At 34.2% G+C, this 21,350-nt stretch overlaps 2 protein-coding genes across 3 annotated transcripts; one reads left to right on the top strand and one right to left on the bottom strand.

Annotated features, from left to right (window-relative positions):
* Positions 1–1,473: 1,473 nt before the first annotated feature.
* LOC133200352 (uncharacterized) lies at positions 1,474–10,719 on the bottom strand. 2 transcript variants are annotated; one of them, XM_061336169.1, is made up of 4 exons: positions 10,640–10,719; positions 6,111–6,530; positions 4,590–4,654; positions 1,474–3,232 (listed from the first exon to the last, which is right to left on the bottom strand). In XM_061336169.1, exons 1-4 carry the CDS (start codon positions 10,659–10,661, stop codon positions 2,612–2,614), a joined length of 1,128 nt encoding a protein of 375 aa, XP_061192153.1. In that variant the 5' UTR covers positions 10,662–10,719; the 3' UTR covers positions 1,474–2,611. The 2 variants fall into 2 exon arrangements, with proteins under 2 accessions (XP_061192153.1, XP_061192160.1); XM_061336176.1 differs by having other exon boundaries at positions 4,590–4,651.
* Positions 10,720–16,775: 6,056 nt separating this feature from the next.
* On the top strand, positions 16,776–20,775 carry LOC133177932 (zinc finger MYM-type protein 1-like). The gene is made up of 3 exons (XM_061312767.1): positions 16,776–17,095; positions 17,295–19,241; positions 20,727–20,775. The coding sequence occupies exons 1-3, from the start codon at positions 16,776–16,778 to the stop codon at positions 20,773–20,775; spliced, it is 2,316 nt and encodes a 771-aa protein (XP_061168751.1).
* Positions 20,776–21,350: the final 575 nt, after the last annotated feature.

Genomic DNA, 21,350 nt, shown 5'->3' with positions numbered 1-21,350 from the left:
TTTATGTGGTAACATTTATTTCAAATCAGATTGTGCATTTTAGTGCAGTCTACTTGTGTGCAAATTATATTGAAGTCAGACCAATACTGTAGGAGGAGAGTGTCTTGAAAGTATTTCATAGAAATTTCTATATTTAGTAACCATGAAAACATTGTTCATTGACATAAAAAACCAATATACAGAATTATGTATCTTAGTATAGTCCTTCTTGTGTGCCAAGTTATATTGAAATCAGACCAAACTTGTAAAAGGAATGGCGTTTTGAAAGTGTTTCACATAAATTTCTATTTTAAGTAATCATGGCAACACCGCTCATCACAATCAAACACTATTATTTAGAATTAAGTAAAGTAATGTAGTCTACTTGTGTGTCAAGTTTTATTGAAATAAGATGAAAACTGTAGGAGGAGTAGTGTTTTGAATGTATTTCAAAGAAATTTCTTTTTTAGTAACCATGGCAACACAATTCAAAGAAATCAAACACCGGTATACAGAATAATGTATCTTAGTGTAGTCTACTTGTGTGCCAAGTTAACTGGTTTGCAGCAAAACTGTTGGAGAAATAGTGTCTTGAAAGTATTTCAGAGAAATTTCTATTTTTAGTAACTATGGAAACACCATTCATCGAAATCAAAAACCTATATACTGAATTATGTATCTTAGTGTAGTTTACTTGTGTGCCAAGTTATATTGAAATCAGACAAAAACTGAAGGAGGAGTAGTTTTGAAAGTAATTCAAAAAATTTCTATTTTTAATAACCATTTCAATGCTACTCATCAAAAACTCCTACATAGAATTATGTACCCCAGTGTAGTCTACTTGTGTGCCAAGTTATATTGAAATCAGACAAAAACTGTACGAGGAATAGCGTTTTGAAAAATTGTTTACAGACCAACAGATGGATGATGGACACCTTACTTTTGCATAAGCTCTTCTGGTCTCTGACCAACAGAGCTAAAATAAGAAAGATTTTTTTTGATGAGCAGAATGACAGTTTTTATGTAAGGCACCAATATATCCTTGTATGATCCTATCTATGCTTCTTATGCTGTTTGTTTTATGTATAAATTTTCAAGATGAGTGATGACATAAAATGATTTAGAGGTCTCTTCACAAGTAATTACAAGCCCAACAATGGCTAAACTTGCATAGATATTGTTATCAGGGAATATCTTAGTTTAAAGTCATTTTAACAGTTCACACTTACTACACTGTACGGCTGAAGCACCAGGTTAAAAAAAATCTTGAGCAGCTCTATTCAGTTCACATAATTCAAGCTATATCATTTCTAAATAATCAAATTCATCATATAATCCACATTTGAATCTGCAAGTAATATGTAGGAATTTTTTTTCAGAAGACTTTTCAAGATTCCACCATAGAATCAAAATTGGAGTACAGGTATTATATATCTGTTATATGATACATACTTGCCACTGAAATGAAAATAATGTTCATGGATGAACACAAACTTTGGCATTAAAAGATTTTAATATGAGCTAATTTATTGCTTTCACAATCTACTGTTTGTAGCATCAAGTTCAGCAGTTTGTGAGCAAAGTTTCAAATCTACAGATTTATAGCTTAATTCTCACTAAATTTTTAAGTTTTTGTATTGATGTATACTGATTACACACTAAGTCTAAAATATATCACTAAATAGCCATATACATATATTTTGAATATATAAGGCCAAAAAAAATTTATAGTTTCTCAGGCAAAAATTTTCAAAATCCAATGCAGCAGGCAGGGTTTTTTTTTTTTTTTTGGGGGGGGGGGGGGGGGGGGAGCAGGTTCAGTCATTCAACAAAATGATAGTATCAACTTATTCTTACTTTTTTTGTTCTCTTACATTAATTACAATATGTATTTAACTTCAAATAATGTAATTCCAAACATTTGTTTAAAAGCCAATTCATAAAATACATATTAAAGCTGAACACAATTCATAAATAGGCATAAGCCATATTCCATTATACTATCTACGATATCAGCACCTGGATATACCCTTCACATTCCTTACAACTGACTGCTTTATTGTCATGAGTATCGGTGTGGAATGGCATCACAAGTTCGTGCTGGTTATCTTGCATTGCCTTTGCTTATTTATTTTATTGCAGTTACATGTATTTGTGTTTGTTTATATACTGTGCAACTGTTGTGAGATTTTTTGGGTATCCTTCTCTCCTGTCGTAGTAAAAGTACACATTTATTTTTTATTTTTTTTTGATACCGAGTACTGTGTGGCATGCGTCCATCTACACTAGTGACAACTGATTACACTGAACAGTGACTAAGTGAGTGGCTTATATAGGGACCCTCAAATATAGTGAGCGAATAATCTAATATGGTGGACAAATTCCTTTTATGAATCTTGTTTAGCATTTATGAAAAAGGAAGTGACTCGATTTTCTTTTTCAACTTGAAAAAATTGAGTTATTTCCCTTTTTACGTCAATAAAATAGATCAATGCGGCAGTTTTTTGACCTGATGCGGCGGTGCCTGAGAAACTATTGATTAATTCTTTTTGGCCTTAAATACAATTATTATTAAATTTATCTTCTAATTTTCTTTAAGTGTTTTATCTTTCTTATATACCCAAATACCAGTTTATATATCTAATGTACAGTTTTTTTTTCCATGGATAACTTTAGCATATTCACTATTTTCAGGATTCTGTAAAACAGTCTTGAGAAACTCCACAGTTTCTTGTTTGAAATCCCGAATGTCTTTTTGTAGCTGCCTATTTCTTTTAATTAGCTCAGCGGTCTTCATTGTCACATCCAGAAGTCCCGAGCTTTGTAAAGCTTCTTGAGTCCGCTTGTACCGTTTACATTTTCCCCCCTGGGAGCGGTTTGTGGTGGTGGACAGAGTTGTATCATCAGATTCACTAGCACTTGTTCCCTCCCCAGTGGGGGGAGTCAAACTCTGACCTGAAAACTCGCCCAAGTCAGAGTGCACAGAAGCAGTAGAAGACAGTTTGGCGACTTTACATAGAGTGCTGTTAGAGTCGGTCCTACTTCCTCGCCCTTTTCTACTGAATGTTAAATTTGGTCTACTTTCCAAGTCACTAATTGTGCTGAAAACATCATCGGAAACACCAAAACTGTACTTAGAATCCAGTGAAAGAGGGATCCCCTGATTTTCCATTGCTGGAAGTTGTCCACCAAAATTTGATCCACCAGTCCTCCAGTTCAATGGCAAGACAGGATTTTCTACCCTGGGGCCAACCTGTATGGAACAGAAATGGCAATAGATCAGTAACAATTATTTACACACATTATCCAATTTCTGTATAAAGGGTAATTTCTGCACTTGTCTAATTATTGTGGAATTTTGCAGTTCAGTCAAATTCACAAAAAATGATATAAGAATTGCAAAATACCACAATTCTTTGCTTTGTCTTTGGAGTACAGATTGTCTGAAATCACAAAACTCTGAAATTAAAGGATCAAAGTCCATTTTTCTAACTGCAGAAATTATGTTACATTTTAAAGCCAATTTTGAGCCACATGGGATCCCCATGTATAAAATGCACATGTAGGCAGAAATCAAAGAATTAGCATGCATATTTCATTTACAAACAAATCGGATGTTCAAACCTTTTCCCCTATAAATGCTATATAACAAAATCAGTTGAAATTGTTCTAGTGATTTCAGAGGAAGGTAACAATATGCATTTCTGAGAAAATCAAATGCTCTGGGGCAGCAGTAATGGGAACACTGTCCAACCTAGAGTTGTCCAACTAGGGTTAATCCCTCTTGTGGGACCCAATCAAAGCTGTTCATGTTTATTACTAATTTGCATACAATTCATATATAATATCATAAGATAGCAAGCTACTTTGGAGCCTCTTATGTTTCTCCATTACATTTGTTGGATCAGACAAGATTTTACATTTCTGTGCTTTGACCTTGACCTTATACAAATGATCCCGATCAGAATCAGATTTAAAACAAGTCCTCTGATAATGTGTGACCCCTGATCCAAAAGGGAGCTTCTCAATTATGCAATAGTTGACTGATTTATTGAATTACTAGTGAGGATCTTTATGGCCTTAATTAATTCAAATAATCTTGGGTCAGGGTCATGACATACCCTTTGATCTATTGTTTCCTTTGGTCAAAGTCAGGACACACCTTCTAATAATAAGCTACCATTGTACTAAGTATGATTTTTTAGCATTTCTCCATTATGAAATTAATGAAATAGAGAAGAATCTAACACTTCCAATTTCTGTGACCTTGTAAAAGTGACCTCAGTTCAGGGTCTACATAGTTTTCATCTTCTAAAGTTATGACTGTAGACAGACACAGAGATCCACCATGAAAATATTCCCCCATCCTTAATATCAGGAGCATAAAAATTTCACAAGTTCACGAATGTCCTTTATAATGCACAGGGAGATATATGATACAATGCACAATGGGTTGTTTATGTTAACTAGAAATGTTACCATAGAATTATGTTACCAAGTGACCTAAAAAAAAAGGTCAATTAAAATCATGTTCAGTAGTTTTACTAATTACCATAAAAATATAATAAAACTTAAAACTAAATAAAAAGATATAATTGTTACACACTTACCATTGAGGTTGGTGCTGTTCCTGCATTTTCTGTTTCATGTGCTTTTTGGAAATGATCTGGACCTACTAAAAACACACACTCCCGTTATTCGTAAACAGTAGTCTTTAAATGTACATGCATGATGTATAATGACGGCATTAATGTTTTGACAAGCAAATTTATTCAATTTACATGACCTTCGAATAGTATTTTAATTTGTTATTTATTCTGCTACATATTAAAATTATTTATCCCATGCTTCCAATAAATGCTTATGTTCAGGTAAAAATTGTTTTATATGGATCTTCAATTGGATACAGTAACTATATATATATATTGATCAGTCATGTACTGAGTGACGTCTGGCACATACTGCTCTCAAAAATACATTTATTCTGATCACCGATTTAATGATCATTGATCATTCTGATCAATTAAGGTCAGGGTTACTGGTGTTAATGACTTACAAGTGACCGAGAATTGAGACATTACATGGTATAAACTTAAAATCAGATGTGTATTTGAATCATGAAGCACTAGCCACACAGTGAGTAGGAAAGGGTAAATTTGTCTGTGTCTATGGCCCTATTATTTATATTATGATTAAATGAAACATTTTTACATTTAATGCACCATCTGAAATTTCTTAAGAGCTAGCTATCCTTAAAATGGCTATAAATTTTGTTACCAGGGTTTTAAAGTACACAGGGTGCAACATAAACTATTTGTAAAATATCCACTTGTTTATCAGACAAGTTGCCAACAAATGTTACTTGTCCAGTTCATTGTTTACTTGTCCCACTTAGAATAGATGTAAAAAAAAAAAAAATGTAGAACTTTATTTTAAAGAATATAGTACATGTAGTATAATTTTAATATTGACTTATAAAGATTTGTTAAATCATGAAAGTAAAAATATTTGTAACCTTATCTTGATCACCCACATCCATTTTATATCTGGTGACAAGTGACTGAAATGGACTGAATGGAATATTGTAAATAAGATTGAAAAAAAAAATCCCCACAAAATTCATTTCACTCTGTGACTTTCCATTCAGAATGTATGTTGGGAAAACACTGAGCTATTTCACTTTTCCATTAACTGCTGGATTCAGTTTCTTATTTTTAAAATTTTTTTAATGTTTAATCCGCCATCATTACCCCTCGGTAATTCAAATTTATATACATATAATTATTTCATTAAATTGGATTTTGAGAAAATAATCTAAATAATAGTTCCTTTTGTTTATAAATTGATATGCAATAAGGTATATTGGCTTTATGATCCATTCTCTATGTGAATTCTGACACTTGGCATATGCCTTCTCCTTCCCCAGGAATGAGAAATTTCATTTAGATTTCTGTACATGATCTTAACCTGAGAGAAAACATTGATCCCAATCAAACTAGAAGTCTTTAACATCCTGCAACAGCTTAAGCCAAGGTTAAAACAAACAGATACAGCACCAAAACCTAATTCTTCAATGTTTGGGTCAATAGAACCTTACTATTTCATAGAAGAAAATTTTGCATACAATTTACCTGTACTCTGTGATGCACAAGTTCCGTCTGTTTTATTTTGAATTTCTGTTAAATTTGTAGGCACAGTTAGCAAGTTTTCAGTGTAAGAATCTAATTCAGGGATAACACAGTTTTGTGTAATCTGTTCTGGTCCAGAGGTTCCAGAGCATATTGTGGCAGCTTTTTGACTACTTCGTTGTTCTTCTGTGTGTGGAGTCTGATGACAGCTTTGTAGCTCTCCTGTGTATGGAGGTTGAGAACAACTCTGTTGTCCTCCTATATGTACTCGAGACTGCTGATTTAATTGCTTGTTTCTGACCTTTGCAGCCTCTGTTTCCCTTCTGATTTTTTCTACCGCCACAAGGAATTCAAGCCTTAGTTGTTGGAATTTTGCTGAGGCTATGACATTAGGATCTGGTTCACAAGCAAAATCTGCCTCATCTGGAGAGAGAACAATTCATAAATCATTAATCATCAAATTCATACAGTTTAAACTACAAATTTAGTGAGTACTATTTTTAAAAATCTATTCAGTTTTTTTTTTAATTAACCTTTTTTTAAACCAATTTTTCTTTTCACTGAACACTATACATGTTTAATGCATAAATTTGTCTAAATTTTAAAGTTTATCAATCTTGAAATCTGAAAGTATCAAAGATTCTGTTAACTCTTTCAATCTTAAGAGTTAACTGTGAAGAGAAACAAGATAAAATATTTAACAATAAATTTGCTTTTTCAAAGGGACATAACTTTTATCTAAATTAGTTGAAGAAATATCATTAGAGGGACCATAATTCATGGTTTAATTGTATATCTTAATAGTAGTTCAAAGTTTTGATGGCAATTTATAAAATAAACTAATTGTTTCGTAAAAAATAACTTAAATGGCACATACACTGAGGGCAGGGGGACCCCAAAGTCTCATCCCAGTGGCTGATCTCTGTTATCAGAAACTAGCTTTGCATTTCATAATTTAACATGAAACTCTACAATTTTAAGTATTTTATAAATCTTTACAAAATGTAGTCAGATTTTTCTTTGGGTTCAACCCGACTGCAACAATGAGGCAAGAGTGATCATAAAAAAGATATTTGTTTTTATCAACCAATTCTTAAGACTCAACTGTTTTATGTAAATTCATTACTTCAGTCACAAAGGTAATATTGATTTTCTTCACATTTTATTATCTGCAGGCTTCTCCAGTACAAGGTAAAGTATTGTCAATGAACCAAAAAAAAAAGATTTAAAATAATTCATTGATAATCAATCCTGATAAAATCCAAATCTCATCCTCCAAAATGTTTTCAACATGACTGAAAAAAAAAGAATTTACTTTTATTGCCACCAGGACTATATCAAGTTAATACATGTACCGGTTTATATGCATTTATATTTCCATTTCTATTTGTTTTCTCTGTGATAACTCTTTGAAAGTTAGTTGACTTGATTTCTTGATCATTCTACCAGAATGCAAATTTCGCCAAGCGATAGGCCAGGAACTAAGGAGGCAAAATATGCATGTAAATCTCGTGTGTATGTCTTAGCATCTGACGCTAGGTAGGCCTAATATGCATGTAAATCTCATGCGGCTGTCTTTGTGTTTGAAGTCCCTGGGCCGGGACTATTAAATTGACATGGGAGACCTCGTGTAATTTAAATCTATTAGTCTACATTTTTAAAATCTAAATTTACAATTTTATTTCACAATGCAATGGAAATATAAAGAATCACTGTCTAGTTAGTAGAGTATGCCAGGAACATCAACGATAGTTGGAAACGTGGGGTGGTGGTTCCTAACCTCTGTCATCTTCCCAAGTTAAGGGTTTTTTATCCACTCGATCTGCTCAATTATGTGGAAACCCTTGGCTTGGGATTTGAAGATGTCGTCTGGAGCCAAGTTAATATATATTTCACAATTTATGTAGAGTTCCTCTTGGTTGGTTTTTGCTATGTCCTTGTCTCCTAGATCTATTGGTGCTAGGATTGATGAAGATTTTTAAAGATAAAATGCATTTTCACTACATAGTACTGCATAACAGCCCCAACCTAGGGCCTGAACCCCTTTCAAGAGCAAAACTCTGGAATTTTATGTCAACAAGATCCTTTCCCTTGTTTTACTGCTTTGCCTACTGGTTTGTCTCCTAGAGGTGTGCTAGCAAAGGGGAACATTTTTATAAATGAAATACATTTTCACAATACTAGTATACAGAATATAGCCCCACTCGTGGATTGAATACTTAAGTAGGGGTCATGATTTAAGAGGAAGGATTGAAAATGTTCAAAATTAATGGATGACAGAGGACATGCATAGACTTCGTTGATCTAAAAATTGCCATTTATGCAAAGGATGCATATTACCAGCAAATACATGGGTACAAATGCGTGCACATAGAGACAAAACATTATTTATTTCCCTTTATAACCCAAGTATATGAACTGCTGAATCATTTTTAGAATTAAAACTTATACAATTGGCCTAAAGTATAAGTATTAAATCAATATGAAAGTATCATACCACTTATTTCATAAGCTGTATGAAAGAAATACAGTCTTGATCAGTATTTTCTGCAAGTCATGTATCAAGTGTCAATGTTTAACATGTAGTCAGTGAATCATTTGTTCTGTCAGATGCCTATCACTGATGACTGATCAATGATTTGGTGTTCTGTGTGCTTATGACATATGAATGGGTCAATTCATGGTGACCAGGTCATATTATGCATGGTACATATAATAAGACTAGAAAACGCTTTAACCTAAATCTTCAGTTGTCATTTATTTTTTTCTCCTTTTTTTTTTTTACTTTTGAAAAGAATTATCAGTTCTTTTGCACAAAGTTAGCAAGTGAAAGTCAAAGAGGCCTAGCCTCTCTAGACACATAGTATTTTATTTTCTGGTATATATTAAATTATTGAATGGCCATACTGAATACTAAAGAAAATTAAAAAAATCAACATTTAATAAAAAAATTATACAGTAAAATGCACTTATAATGAAGTGCCAGGGACAGAAGATTTTGCTTTGGTATAAACGTAATTTGTTATATCCGTCAAGTTCACATACCGAACTAAAAATGTCAACAAAGACGGCCATATTGTTATTTACTGTCGCGTGTTGAGGTATGTAGTGTTAAATTATGCAGCATATATCACATGTAATGGCTATTTTCCTCTTAATTTACATAAGTAAAATAAGGAATTTATCTTTACTACTGCACAACTTTGCAAACTTACAGCGAAACACGAAACTGCACTGTTCAACTCAATATTTACAAGTTGAAGCTCTTCTTGAAGACGGACTGCCAAGTCCCGTGACTATTCTACTTTTAGTTTTCAATTGGGGTGGGACATACTAAAGACCGGTCCTTCTAAAGATTTGACTGATCTGACAGAAATAAAATTCTTCACATATTGTTATTAATATTCAAGTTTAAATATGAAAATATTTCAGAAATATAAAAACTTAGATTAGGGTCTTCTCGAAACATTTTTACCGCGTCAAATGTCAGACAGAGACATGAATAAATGGTGAGGTCATAAAGAACTACGCACGCTAACTGTGATTCCCACCTACATTTTGCACTCATTTAATTTAATATTAATGACAATTTGGCCAATAAAACTTAATTGAATACAAAGAGGAGTTCATTAGTAATTTATTAATAATTTTAAAACCACTGTCAAAAAGTTTATTCCTCTTTTATTTTTTGTTATTATTATTATTATTATTTATTTATTTATTTATTTATTTATTTTTAACAACTTATCATATTTGGGTAGAAAATTTTATCCATTGAAATAAGACTTTCTGATCATTAGCATCACCAAATTTTTCGAATATGCATGGAAATGAATAAATGACCCTTAAATATTTCCGTATGTTTAACTTATGTAAAATTCAAGGCATAAGATTGATAAACTACAATTTTTCAATTTTAATCTCATTTGAAATTGGTAAAAAAATGACTTTTTTTTTTTGCTGTTTTTTTTTTTGGGGGGGGGGGGTCTATAAACGTATCCCTCCCCCCCCCCCCCCCCGGTGAAACAACAAATGCTTTCGTATGAATTTGTCGAATAAGAACTCATAATACCTGTAAAAAAGAATTTTTTGTTTCGCAGGGGGGGGGGGGTAAAAATATTTTCCGTTGATTTCAATAGTGAACAACAGAAGTTTTACCAAAATTACAGAGTTATCTGTCTTTTTTCCCCAAAAAAGTTATGTTTTATAAAAATTCACATAAATCTTTTGAATGAAATACTCGTAATTCAAAAGTTTTTTTATAATATAGGAATTATTAGTTCTAAAGAAAATACGTGTGTTTATTGAATAAATAATTTTCGATGTGGTAATGTCATTAAATTAGATTTAAAGTAAACAATAAAATGCTTTCTTTTGGTTGTTAGTACAGGAGTACCTGTTGCATCTCTTGCAGAAAAAATAACACACTTTTACCACCGCCTAAGCCGGTTACGTAATTTTTTTTCTTCAATATCTGCAACTTAAATTCCCCGGCTATATACACAAACAAAGGTTGGTGGATGATTCCTTACCAGCTGAAGTCGATGACATCATATTAACTTGGTAAGGTAATTCATGGATATTGACATTTGATGTTTTTCTTCTTGCGTCCGGTTGAATCTGAAGATTCAAATAAAAAAAAATCTCAGTTGTTTTTAATTAGTACTGTCATTATAAATGCGTACAAATTCACGAAGGATATTTTGCGTACTTCAAATATGCTAATTTTCAAAATAATAAGTACTTTAATTCAACAATCAGATCTCAGGTCCAAATTTCGGTCACTAAACAATTCCTTTTCAACAAAAAAGGTGGTTAAAAAATCTGGAGTCTGTTGGCTTCCCTGTTCCCACCTCACAAATGTAACCCTCTACAAAAAAATATGAAATTCATGTCCCCAGGGTTCAGGTCTAGGGTGGAGGCTAAGTTGGTCTTTAAATTAAAATTTACAATAACTGTACCTTATTTATTTATTTTTTTTACCCCTATACTTCCAGGAGGAAGACTGGGGAATATAATGATTATTGAGTCTTCACCAAACTCTATATTTTTTGTAACACGAAGCCAAACTTCTTCTTCCAGGTGAGGATAAAGTGGTCATAGCCTGAGAGACCCAAGATAAGACTATTTTTAGTAAAATTTGTTATTTATGTACTATCTATTGCAAATCCAATGGATACAAGTAAGTCAACATCTAATGGCTGAATGTTTCTCTCTTTCAAATTCTCCATTACAGCTCATAGGTTTGTATAAAATGAAATATAAGATCATAAGGCCTATTTTTTTTCTCTGTGGTTTCTTTTTGTGGCCGACTTTAAAGAAGGATGTCCAAAAAAAAATCTTTTTTTTTTACCTTCAAGCATTTGTATACAAATATACAAGGATGACATATCAATGTTTATGACAACTCATTCCAACAAAAGAAAAATACACATATATATCGATACAGTGTTACAAACATATCTCGTCGAATATTCGTTTTTTTCCCCTTACCTTTGTATCCTGCTTTTTACTTATTACAAAATTCCCATTTCACCCTGGATAACATTTTGCCATAAAAAAAATCCAAAAGAAACATGTTGTCAAGCAGTTACAGAGAAGCGTTCTGTAGAAATCAATACCAGAAAAATCTCACAATGAAGACATCTTTTAACGTAAGCTGGATATAATTAAAGAATAGTTGTAATGTCAGCCTTAATTTACAGTATATATTGTCATATCCTGATGTTCGCAAGTCTATAGTCGGGGGAGTGGGTGGGGGTTTTAGGGGTCACCCCCACTTTTTCCATTTAGCGCCATTTTCCTCCCGCTTTCTGTTGCAGTATTTCTTCCATGGTAAATTGTACTTTTTTTTTGAGAGTGAGAAACTTCAAAGAACGATGCCACGTGCCTGATTCTCAAGTACATCCTATCTATTACCCCCTTTAAAGCTGGAAATTAACACCTTACACCTATGCGAAACCTTTCAGTGATTAACAGATCAAATAGCAAGGAATTAATTTTTTGGAATTTTGTCTTGTGGATAAAGATTCTTCAAAGTTTTAAAGTGCATTCCCTATATTAGATAAGATGGTACAGCTTCAATATAAAGCTTTCCTAGACCTCTGTCTGTGTGTGCAGTAGCGCCAATCACAGTGACATATCAAAATAACGATTTAAATTCGTTGCAGCGATGACCATCAAAAAAAAAAATCCTTAGAATATTTTCTCCTCCATTTTCATTGGCGGATTTAGAGGGGCAATATTCTTGGGATATTTTCAAGAGTGTAATTTTACATTTTAAACAAATAAAATTTCTTTAATTACATTTCCATTGAAAGAAATATTGAAAAATACCAGTGATACTCTTCAGTGTGGGAGATAAGAAAAAATTGTTTATGGTATGTATCTTTAAACACCTTCACTAATCTCATCTTCACAATGTCAAGGTTCTGTGATGATTTCAGAACTCCACACAAACAGTTTGTGTGGAGTTCTGAAATCACAAAACCTTGACATTATGAGGATGCACTAATCCCGGAAATTAAATACTTCAATGGGATGTTAATTAGAGAAATAAGCTCAAAACTAGAAAACATTTTTTCCCGTGGATCCCTGGTCTGTCAATATTTTTTTTAAACAGTCTAGAGAGCTTCAGTTCTCCAGCTGGTTGTGAACCTGTTTTTATTGCTAGTTGGTCTCGTGTATTTACTAAGATATCATTTAAGTAAGGTATATAAATAATAACTGTCCAACCAAAATTATACACATTATACAAACATCTTTAGATCGCAGTCCCATATAATTTTATGAAATCTAAAGTAATGAAAATAATTCAGCCGAGCGATTTTTTAACAAAATATCTTCATACTATGCAAAGCAAAGTCTTTCTAACTCAAAGCGTCTTTTTATACATGCGTTCTTCTTTCTTTTCTCTCTTTTATGTGAAAAAAACCTGTCGGGCATAGTTTTTTTCAGTGGGTATGGACCTCTCCTCTTTATGTGAGTGGGTGGGTTGGTTGGTTCAATGCTTTTCATTGTACTACCGGTATAAAGGAATACTTTATAACAAAAAATCTTTTCAAGAAGGACATGGTATAAATGTGGGTTCTTGAGTTTTATAAAACGGGCTAAAAATCCGCCTTTTGAGACTCAGGAGACCGTTCTGGTCCATGAGACTCTTGTTTTCTCAATGTATCCCATGTATTGGGTCACACTTAACCAACTTTAATATGTCATAATTAGCCACATAATTTCTAAGTGACAAGGTAAGAATATATCAATCTATCTATAAAAGTTGAGAGAGAGAAAAAAAATTGTCAAACAATATTTTTATACATGTATTAGATTTCAAAATCGATGGGTATGATTATTTTTAAATTGCTCCTTCGATCCCATTGCCCCCCTAGAAATAATAATTGATCTGGAACTTTACCCTGTCACTCCCCCTGCCATCAGAATTAATATTCCTCTCGGTAACCATGATTTCCAAAGCCTGTCCGAGGAGTCTATGATCAACCCTGCAACTGCACGTCAATGAGTATTAAATAAAATAGAAATTAAATATAATAAACATATTTTTTGTTTTTCATATGTATACATGTATTAAAAATCAGCAGTCAACATTGTACGGACTGAAAAAATGTAGATTTGTACAAGTTCTTCTGATTATTTTTCCCGAAAATGTGTCCGTAATTTGAAGGTAATGGTACAATATAGCTGCAAATTAATTAAGCAATAAAAAAGACGGCGCAAGGCAGTACTAACTCATTGAAAAAAAGGGATAATTGTTAAATTATGCTGAATTAAACCATTCAATTGATAAAAAATAATATAAATACACAATGCATCAACATTCTGTTTTTTGGTAATAAAAATGACTTTTAGTTCTATTTCAGCTGTGGTATAATTATGTGATTTTTATTTAAACAATGACTTGCACGAAAAAAATATACAGTTTATAATTAAATTGTATATTATAGAAATATTAATTGTCTGTTTTAGGAATTGAAAGGCCTGGAACTCGTAAATTGCTAGACCCCCCCCTTTCCCATTCCTTGATTATAAGCTTAATTAAATCGACAAATTTCAGAAACGAAGGACAATGAACAACCCCATTCCTTTTAATTAACACATATATTAAAATAAAATAATCTTAAACCATTTTTTTTGTTAAAAAATTCTAGAAACTTATAAAAATGAACACTTACCTACCAAAATCTTCGTAGAAGTCGCACAATGGTGGGATCTCGATTGACCGTGCGATATTATTATTCCCCACGGACAAAAGCACACATCGGTTACCTAATTTGGCAACACACTCACATACACCTCTCTAATGGTCAATTTTCGCTCGTGCAAAGACAGTTATCGTAATGTAGAGACTAGTCCACAAATGTCAACACGTGAATGCTCTTCCACAAGTGAACGACACCAACGTGAAATAAATGCATGTGTATAGATCAGAAATTCAATCTGTTATTGACTTTCCTCGCAGTACTATTGTTCGCAGCGTTCTAAATTTAATTATTGAACATCTCAGTAAATGACAAATACAAGACGGAGCAAAACATAAATGAACTCAGATGTTCTTTTAATATAACAATTAATTTTCTAGACCTCAGATTTAAGTTTTAATTTATATTATCAACATTTATAAAAACACGTGTAAATGCATCGAATCCAGAAATATGTTCAGTATTGGTTTAAAAGTACATGATTTCTGGTTAGGATGTCTTTTGCTTTCTTGTTAAGCAAGAGTAAATTTTCTTTTGAAAGGACAAACTTTTTTTGCAATTTCATCATAAACAGGTCCGTAGTACACAAAAAGGGGGGGGTATAGTTTTTTAATGTAGTTTAACTGTATAAATTTTTATTTGGAAGCTGCCCCCCCCCCCCACACACACACACCCCTCACACATTTTGTTGCTGTACAGTCGCAAAATGACAAATTCGAACATTGAAATTGAAAAAAAATTATACAGAACAGAACAGTTAGGAAATGCTCCCACCTTCTCACGAGATAGGATTTTTTGCAATTGCTTTGTTTTGCTTGTCAAATGTTTTAGGAACCCCCCCCCCCCAAACTATATATAGTTTACATGTACACTAGATGCGCTAAAAGTCAGTCTAACACTTAAAATTTTCAATACAAGGTTTTGAAAATTTTAAGTTTTAAACTGACTTGTAAGATTGCATGTACATTTGTATCGAAATGTACATTCTTTAGAAAATTCAAAAATTGTTTTTGTAAAATTGTTTTATGGAAACAAAGACCGCCTTTGTTTTATATTGCCAGCGGCCGATGTAAAGAATAATAATATTTCTATTTGGAAAGCTTAAAAAAAGGACAGAGTGCAAAAATCAAACTTTAGACGAACATGTAATTCGAAAAAACGGAATAGCTTAGCTGATGGGGGGGGGGGGGGGAGCCTGTTTTTCAACTCGGGGATGAAAAAGAGATGATAGAACATGCAATAAAGAGGTCTGAAATGGGAAAAGGGTTTAATACTAAATCTTATTTGATCATCCTTCACTGTTAATGTCTGTAAATTATGTTTATTATTTTCAAATAAAATCTGGTCTAAACTAAAACGTGAGATGTGTCTTGAATGTGTCTTAAGATGTGTCAGGGCAGACTGCATGGACTGAGTTTAAAATGGGGAAACCATCTGACATATGGTGCTGTTGACTCAAAACACGAACGTTTTCCCGTCAGCATATAGCGCGCTATTTTCAAGAGCTAGGAAAGATCGTTTTCTCACCAAATTTTAAAGAAGAGCCATCAAAAATATGGAATATGGACTAAACAAGAAGAAGTCTGAGCCATAAAACTCAAAAAAGTTCCAACAAAAACAGGGGGGGGGGGGGGTAAGTTCAAGGGAAAACGTCTGCTCATCATTATACTTGCGGTACTTACTTCCGCATTTTGCTATACAAGAAAAACGAATGAGAAATTAAAAAAAAAACCAAGAACCAAAAAAAAAAAAAAAAAACAAAACAAAACAAAAAAACAAACAAACCACAAAACACACACACAAGACTGAATGGTTATTGCCTAAGATTCAGTGGTTCAAGATAAGTCCGTTATAAAAGGTGCCAACTTCTCTGTCTACGGAGTGCAAAAATTTACATGAACTCAAATAATTGAAGCTACATGTATCTTGAATTATTTAAAGAGATAATTAATTCCTTTATTGCGCACAATAGCTAAAATGATGCATGCATCAAATCAATTATTTCTCTCATTCATTTAATTGAAGAAATCAATAATTGATTGGATGCACTTTTGTCAATTTACATGCATCAATTGTTAAGCTTAACAATGTGGTGGAATAAAAGCTTGCAAAATTAATTAACAAATTATTTAGACCTTGGTATAATCAGGGTGTAGCTGCCTATACGCCAGCACGCCATGGCGTGCACATCTTTTAGTCCAAAAAAAAATTACTGTGCATTTTTATAAAATTTATTATTAAAAAAATGATTATATCGTCATATAAAAAATTAAATTCCTAAAAGATTCCGTGTAAACTTACTATGCCTGCAGGCCTAACGTTATATATGTAATACCTATAGTTAATCCGGATTTACAAACTCTTTTCATAAAAATTCCAATTTAAATGCGCGTAACTGTATTTCCGATAATGAAATGACTGGCATGGTACGTATTATACAAACTAATCAATAATGTCAAAAACACCCGAAACGAAACCCAAATCAAAGCAGTCGAATCAAACTATAGACCGGTTTTTCAGTAAGGTTACGAAACCGGTTTCAACACCAGACAAATCTGAGCAAAATACATGTATCCCCGATAATGATTCAGGGGCATCAACCCCTTCGAAGGAATCACCTCCATCATGTTCATCTTCGACGATTTCTGCAAGCCTCCCACCCTACCCAGATATTGCCACGTTAGACGACTCCGAACTGCTTGTGAAGGAAACAAAAATGAAGATTTTGACATGTAAATGGGAAAATCCCCACACTTTCGACTTTCCTGCAAGGTAAATATTAAACCAATAATGAAAAAGATCTCTTGACAGTTGTAGGGAAATAAAAAGGAAATTAAAGATTGTTGACATTATAGTACATGTAACCTGAATATCTTCGTCATTCATTTTTATGACATTTCTAAAATAAGCATCTACGTTATGGTACTAAGAAATCCAATGCCAGTGTGATTTTTTGTTATTGCTTCCATAGGGACTTTGGAAATCGTCGACGCCGTTTATCTGCTAAATGGCTTCTAGATCACCCTTGGTTACGATACAGCATTCAAGATGATGCCCTATACTGTGGTCCATGTGTTTTGTTTGGCCGAAAAGAATGCAAAGAAAAACTTTTCATAAATAAAGTTACAGACTGGTCAAACTTACCTGGTTTCATCAAACGTCACCTTAGGGAAAATTCACCACATTACACATACCAAACAATGGCCGAGGAATTCATACGAATTTACTCTAAAGATGGCAATGAAGAGCCCATCTTGTATAAATTATCAACATTTAGAAAGGCCCAAGTTTCAAAAAATCGTCATATTTTGAAGAAAATTATGGAAGTACCTCTGCTTTGTGGAAAGCAAAATATACCCATCCGTGGACACGTTCCGGAACGCAGTAATTTCATAGCAATATTGCATTCTATGGCGCAGGGTGATGAAATACTTGCTGAACATCTTTCAGGGAATCGCAAAACTCTCTACACATCCCCTGACATTCGAAATGAAATTATAAATTTGCTAGCAAACCAAATCCGAACTGCCATTGTTGCTGATTGCAACAAGAGTAAATGTGCGCTCATAGCTGATGAAACCACAGATACTGCGACTCGAGAACAACTTTCTGTTTGCCTACGTTACTTGGTTCGGGATCAAGTGAGCAATGAAAAATCTATTAAAGAGGATTTTCTTGACTTTGTTATGGCACGTAGCACAAAAGGTGAACATCTAGCCGAACTTTTGATTCAAACTCTTCAAGGGGCTGGTATAGATATTGCAAAAATGAGAGCTCAGGGGTATGATGGAGCAGCCAATATGTCTGGAAAGTACAGTTGGGTACAGGCAAGAATACGGCAGGTTGTACCAGGTGCGCTATATGTACATTGCAAATCCCACTGTCTGAACTTAGCCGTTGTGCACAGTTGCAGTAACAAGTCGATTCGCAGCGTAATGACCACCGTTCAAGAAATTGCATTTTCTTTTGATTATTCATCAAAGAAGCTACAGGCTTTCTTTGATGAACTGGAAGCAGACGAGGCAACAAAAGAAAAAATGGAAAAGAGAACTAAGCTTCGGACTTTATGTGAGACAAGATGGACAAGTCGTGCGGATGCTTTGTTCACTTTCAAGACATCTTTTCCGGTAGTTGTACATGCGCTTGAGAGTTTGCACGACCAAGGTGATGATAAAGCAGGACAGCAGGTTAACGCAGTTACGAGATTTGATTTTATCATTGGTCTAGTTGTTGCCGAGCACGTCCTACAAAGCACTGTTCACCTTTCTCTTTTCTTACAGGGAGTCGAATGCGATCTACTTGAGGCAGTCAAGGAGTGTAGAGTTGTTGTTGAGATGCTGAGGCAGGAAAGGGAAGATGATTCAGTTTGGGACGAGTTGTATCAGGTGGCATTAGATTTAGCTACACCGCTACAAGTGGATGAAAGTATGCCAAGACGGTGTGGAAGACAGACAGGGAGAGCCAATCACCCAGCTGATACTCCCCGACAGTATTGGCGCATTTCATTGTATTATCCATTTGTGGATCACGTTATTATGGAACTCGATTCGCGACTACTTAAATCCGAGGATCGTTTCATGGCGCAACACCTTCTTCCCATATATTTAGAAAATATTACCAATGAACATATTGCAGCCATATACAATGCCTTTCAGGACGATATCATATTGTCTTTGGAAGAGTTTAGGAGAGAAGTTGCCCGTTGGCGCACAAGATGGGGATTGACGGCGCAAGATGAGAAACCGCGCACACTTTGCAGTACATTAGATTCTATTAATTCAGCGCTATATCCAACAATAGAGTCCATTTTATTCATATTGCTAACCATGCCGGTAGCAAGCGCAACTGCAGAGAGGTCCTTCGGCGTTTTGCGGCGACTGAAAACGTACGTCCGTTCCACTATGAGAAATGACAGATTGTCATCGCTTGGACTTCTCCATATTCACAGAGATTTTAAAATTGATATAGAACAAGAGGCCCATAAGCCACATTGCTCACCTGAGCACATTGGCTAGGCAAAAGCACAAATCAGTTCAGTATTGAAAAGACCGGGGGGGGGGGGCTTAAATTTTAAAACTACCTGATGATGCTTCCATGTCAATATAACAAATGGCTTTGTTGTACTTGAGAAGATTTAAAAAAAAAAAATCCCCATATATTCCTTTGTAAAAATTTGATCCTCCATTGTGGCTCCTCCCTACCCCAGGGGTCATCATTTGAACAAACTTGAATCTACACTACCTGAGGATGCTTCCATATAAATATGACTAAACATAGCTTTTCTGTTCTTGAGAAGAAATATTTTTTCTATATGTTCTTATGTAAAACTTTCCATCCCTCTTTGGGCCCCACCCTACCCCTGGAGGTCATCATTTGAAAAAAATTGAATCTACACTACCTGAGGATGCTTCCATATCAAAATGACTAATCATGGTTTGCAGTTCTTCAGAAGAAGATATTTTCCTTTATATTTCTATGTATTTTTAAATGATGCCTTTATTTTTTCACTAATTCCTAATTATCTCCCCTTGAAAGAGGGCATGGCCCTTCATTTGAACAAACTTGAATCCCCTTAACCCAAGGATACTTTGTGGCAAGTTTGGTTGAAATTGGCCCAGTGGTTCTTGAGAAGAAGTCGAAAATGTGAAAAGTTTACAGACAGACAGACGGACAGACAGACGGACGCCGGACAAAATGTGATCAGAAAAGCTCACTTGAGCTTTCAGCTCAGGTGAGCTAAAAAGCAATGGAACAATTTGTTAATGCTAAATCCAGAAAAATGGATTTTGGAGAATTTTAGGTAAAGGCTAAACGATAAAACACGAAACATGACGCCGCACGTTTTGGGGAAATTAAATTTGCTGGATTAAAATTGTTTTGTTTTATTTTCATTATTTAAAAATTAGACAAAAAATGGAACTAAAAATACCTTTTTAAAGTAATCACAAAAATTCAGACAATGCACTTGATTTTATAACAAAAAAAAAACATAAATATTTTTTAAATATTAATAGATCTATTATTTTTTGGTGTCATAAATCAAAATATCGCGAAGTTGACTTCATCTTGTAGCATACGTTATATATTTAAAAATACCGTAAATTTTGTTCAGTCTAAACGTGAAAACCCAGGAGCTTCCGGGGGCTTCCCCCCTGGGCCCCCACCAGGGCTTCGCCCTGGACCCACTGGGGGCTTCAAGGCGGCCTCCAGACCCCCTGCCTTTTTTTTGGCGTGCACATCATTTTCGTCTAGCTACGCCCCTGATAATGATTTGTAATTTTATTTTTTACACAAATTTATCAGAGGAAATAATGAGCGCATCAATTCTTTTAGTCAGAGCAATAATTCAATTAAAGAGATCATAATTTAAACAATTTTTGAAAATTGAAATTGGCCTGTGAAGATGTTTTGATCCTGATTTAAAACACATGGACAAATCCGAAACCTGGTAGTGTGCATCCTCAGATGTATCATTCATGCAAATTTGGTCAACATTGGGCTTATAGTTAATTGGAAATGTTTGTTTATTGTTGTTTAACATCCCTCTCAAGAATTTTTCACTCATACGGCGACGCCACCACTTGCCGATGGAGAGCTGCAAATTTTGACCTTTACTCAGCACTCAGGCCATTGAGCAGTGAGGGATCTTTTTCGTGCCAGCACCTACTGCGACAAGGGACCTCAGTTTATACGGTCTCATCGGTCTCAAAGTCCCACAGTGGGATATGAACCCGCAATGTAAGGATCAACTCCTTACTCCGCAACTCTAGCGCAAACACTTTAACCACTGCGCCACGCGGGCGACTAAATTGGAAATGAAACCTGCACCAAATACTTTAACCTGGTCATTCAACTGGAAAATGTAGGTCAGATCCAGAAGCTGAAGCAAGCCTGGTAATGTGCATCCTTAAATGTATCATCCATGCAAGTTTGGTCAACATAGGACTTACAGTTAACTGGAAATTAGACCTGTTCCAAAAACTTTAACTTGATCTAAAAACATTAATCAGGGTTGCAGTAGCCCACA

Source organism: Saccostrea echinata, unplaced genomic scaffold (genome assembly GCF_033153115.1).
Source record: "Saccostrea echinata isolate AGI-Se365-2 ecotype Australia unplaced genomic scaffold, CSIRO_AGI_Sech_v1 ptg000002l, whole genome shotgun sequence".
NCBI lineage: Eukaryota > Metazoa > Mollusca > Bivalvia > Ostreida > Ostreidae > Saccostrea > Saccostrea echinata.
This window is presented reverse-complemented; position numbering and strand designations above follow the sequence as displayed.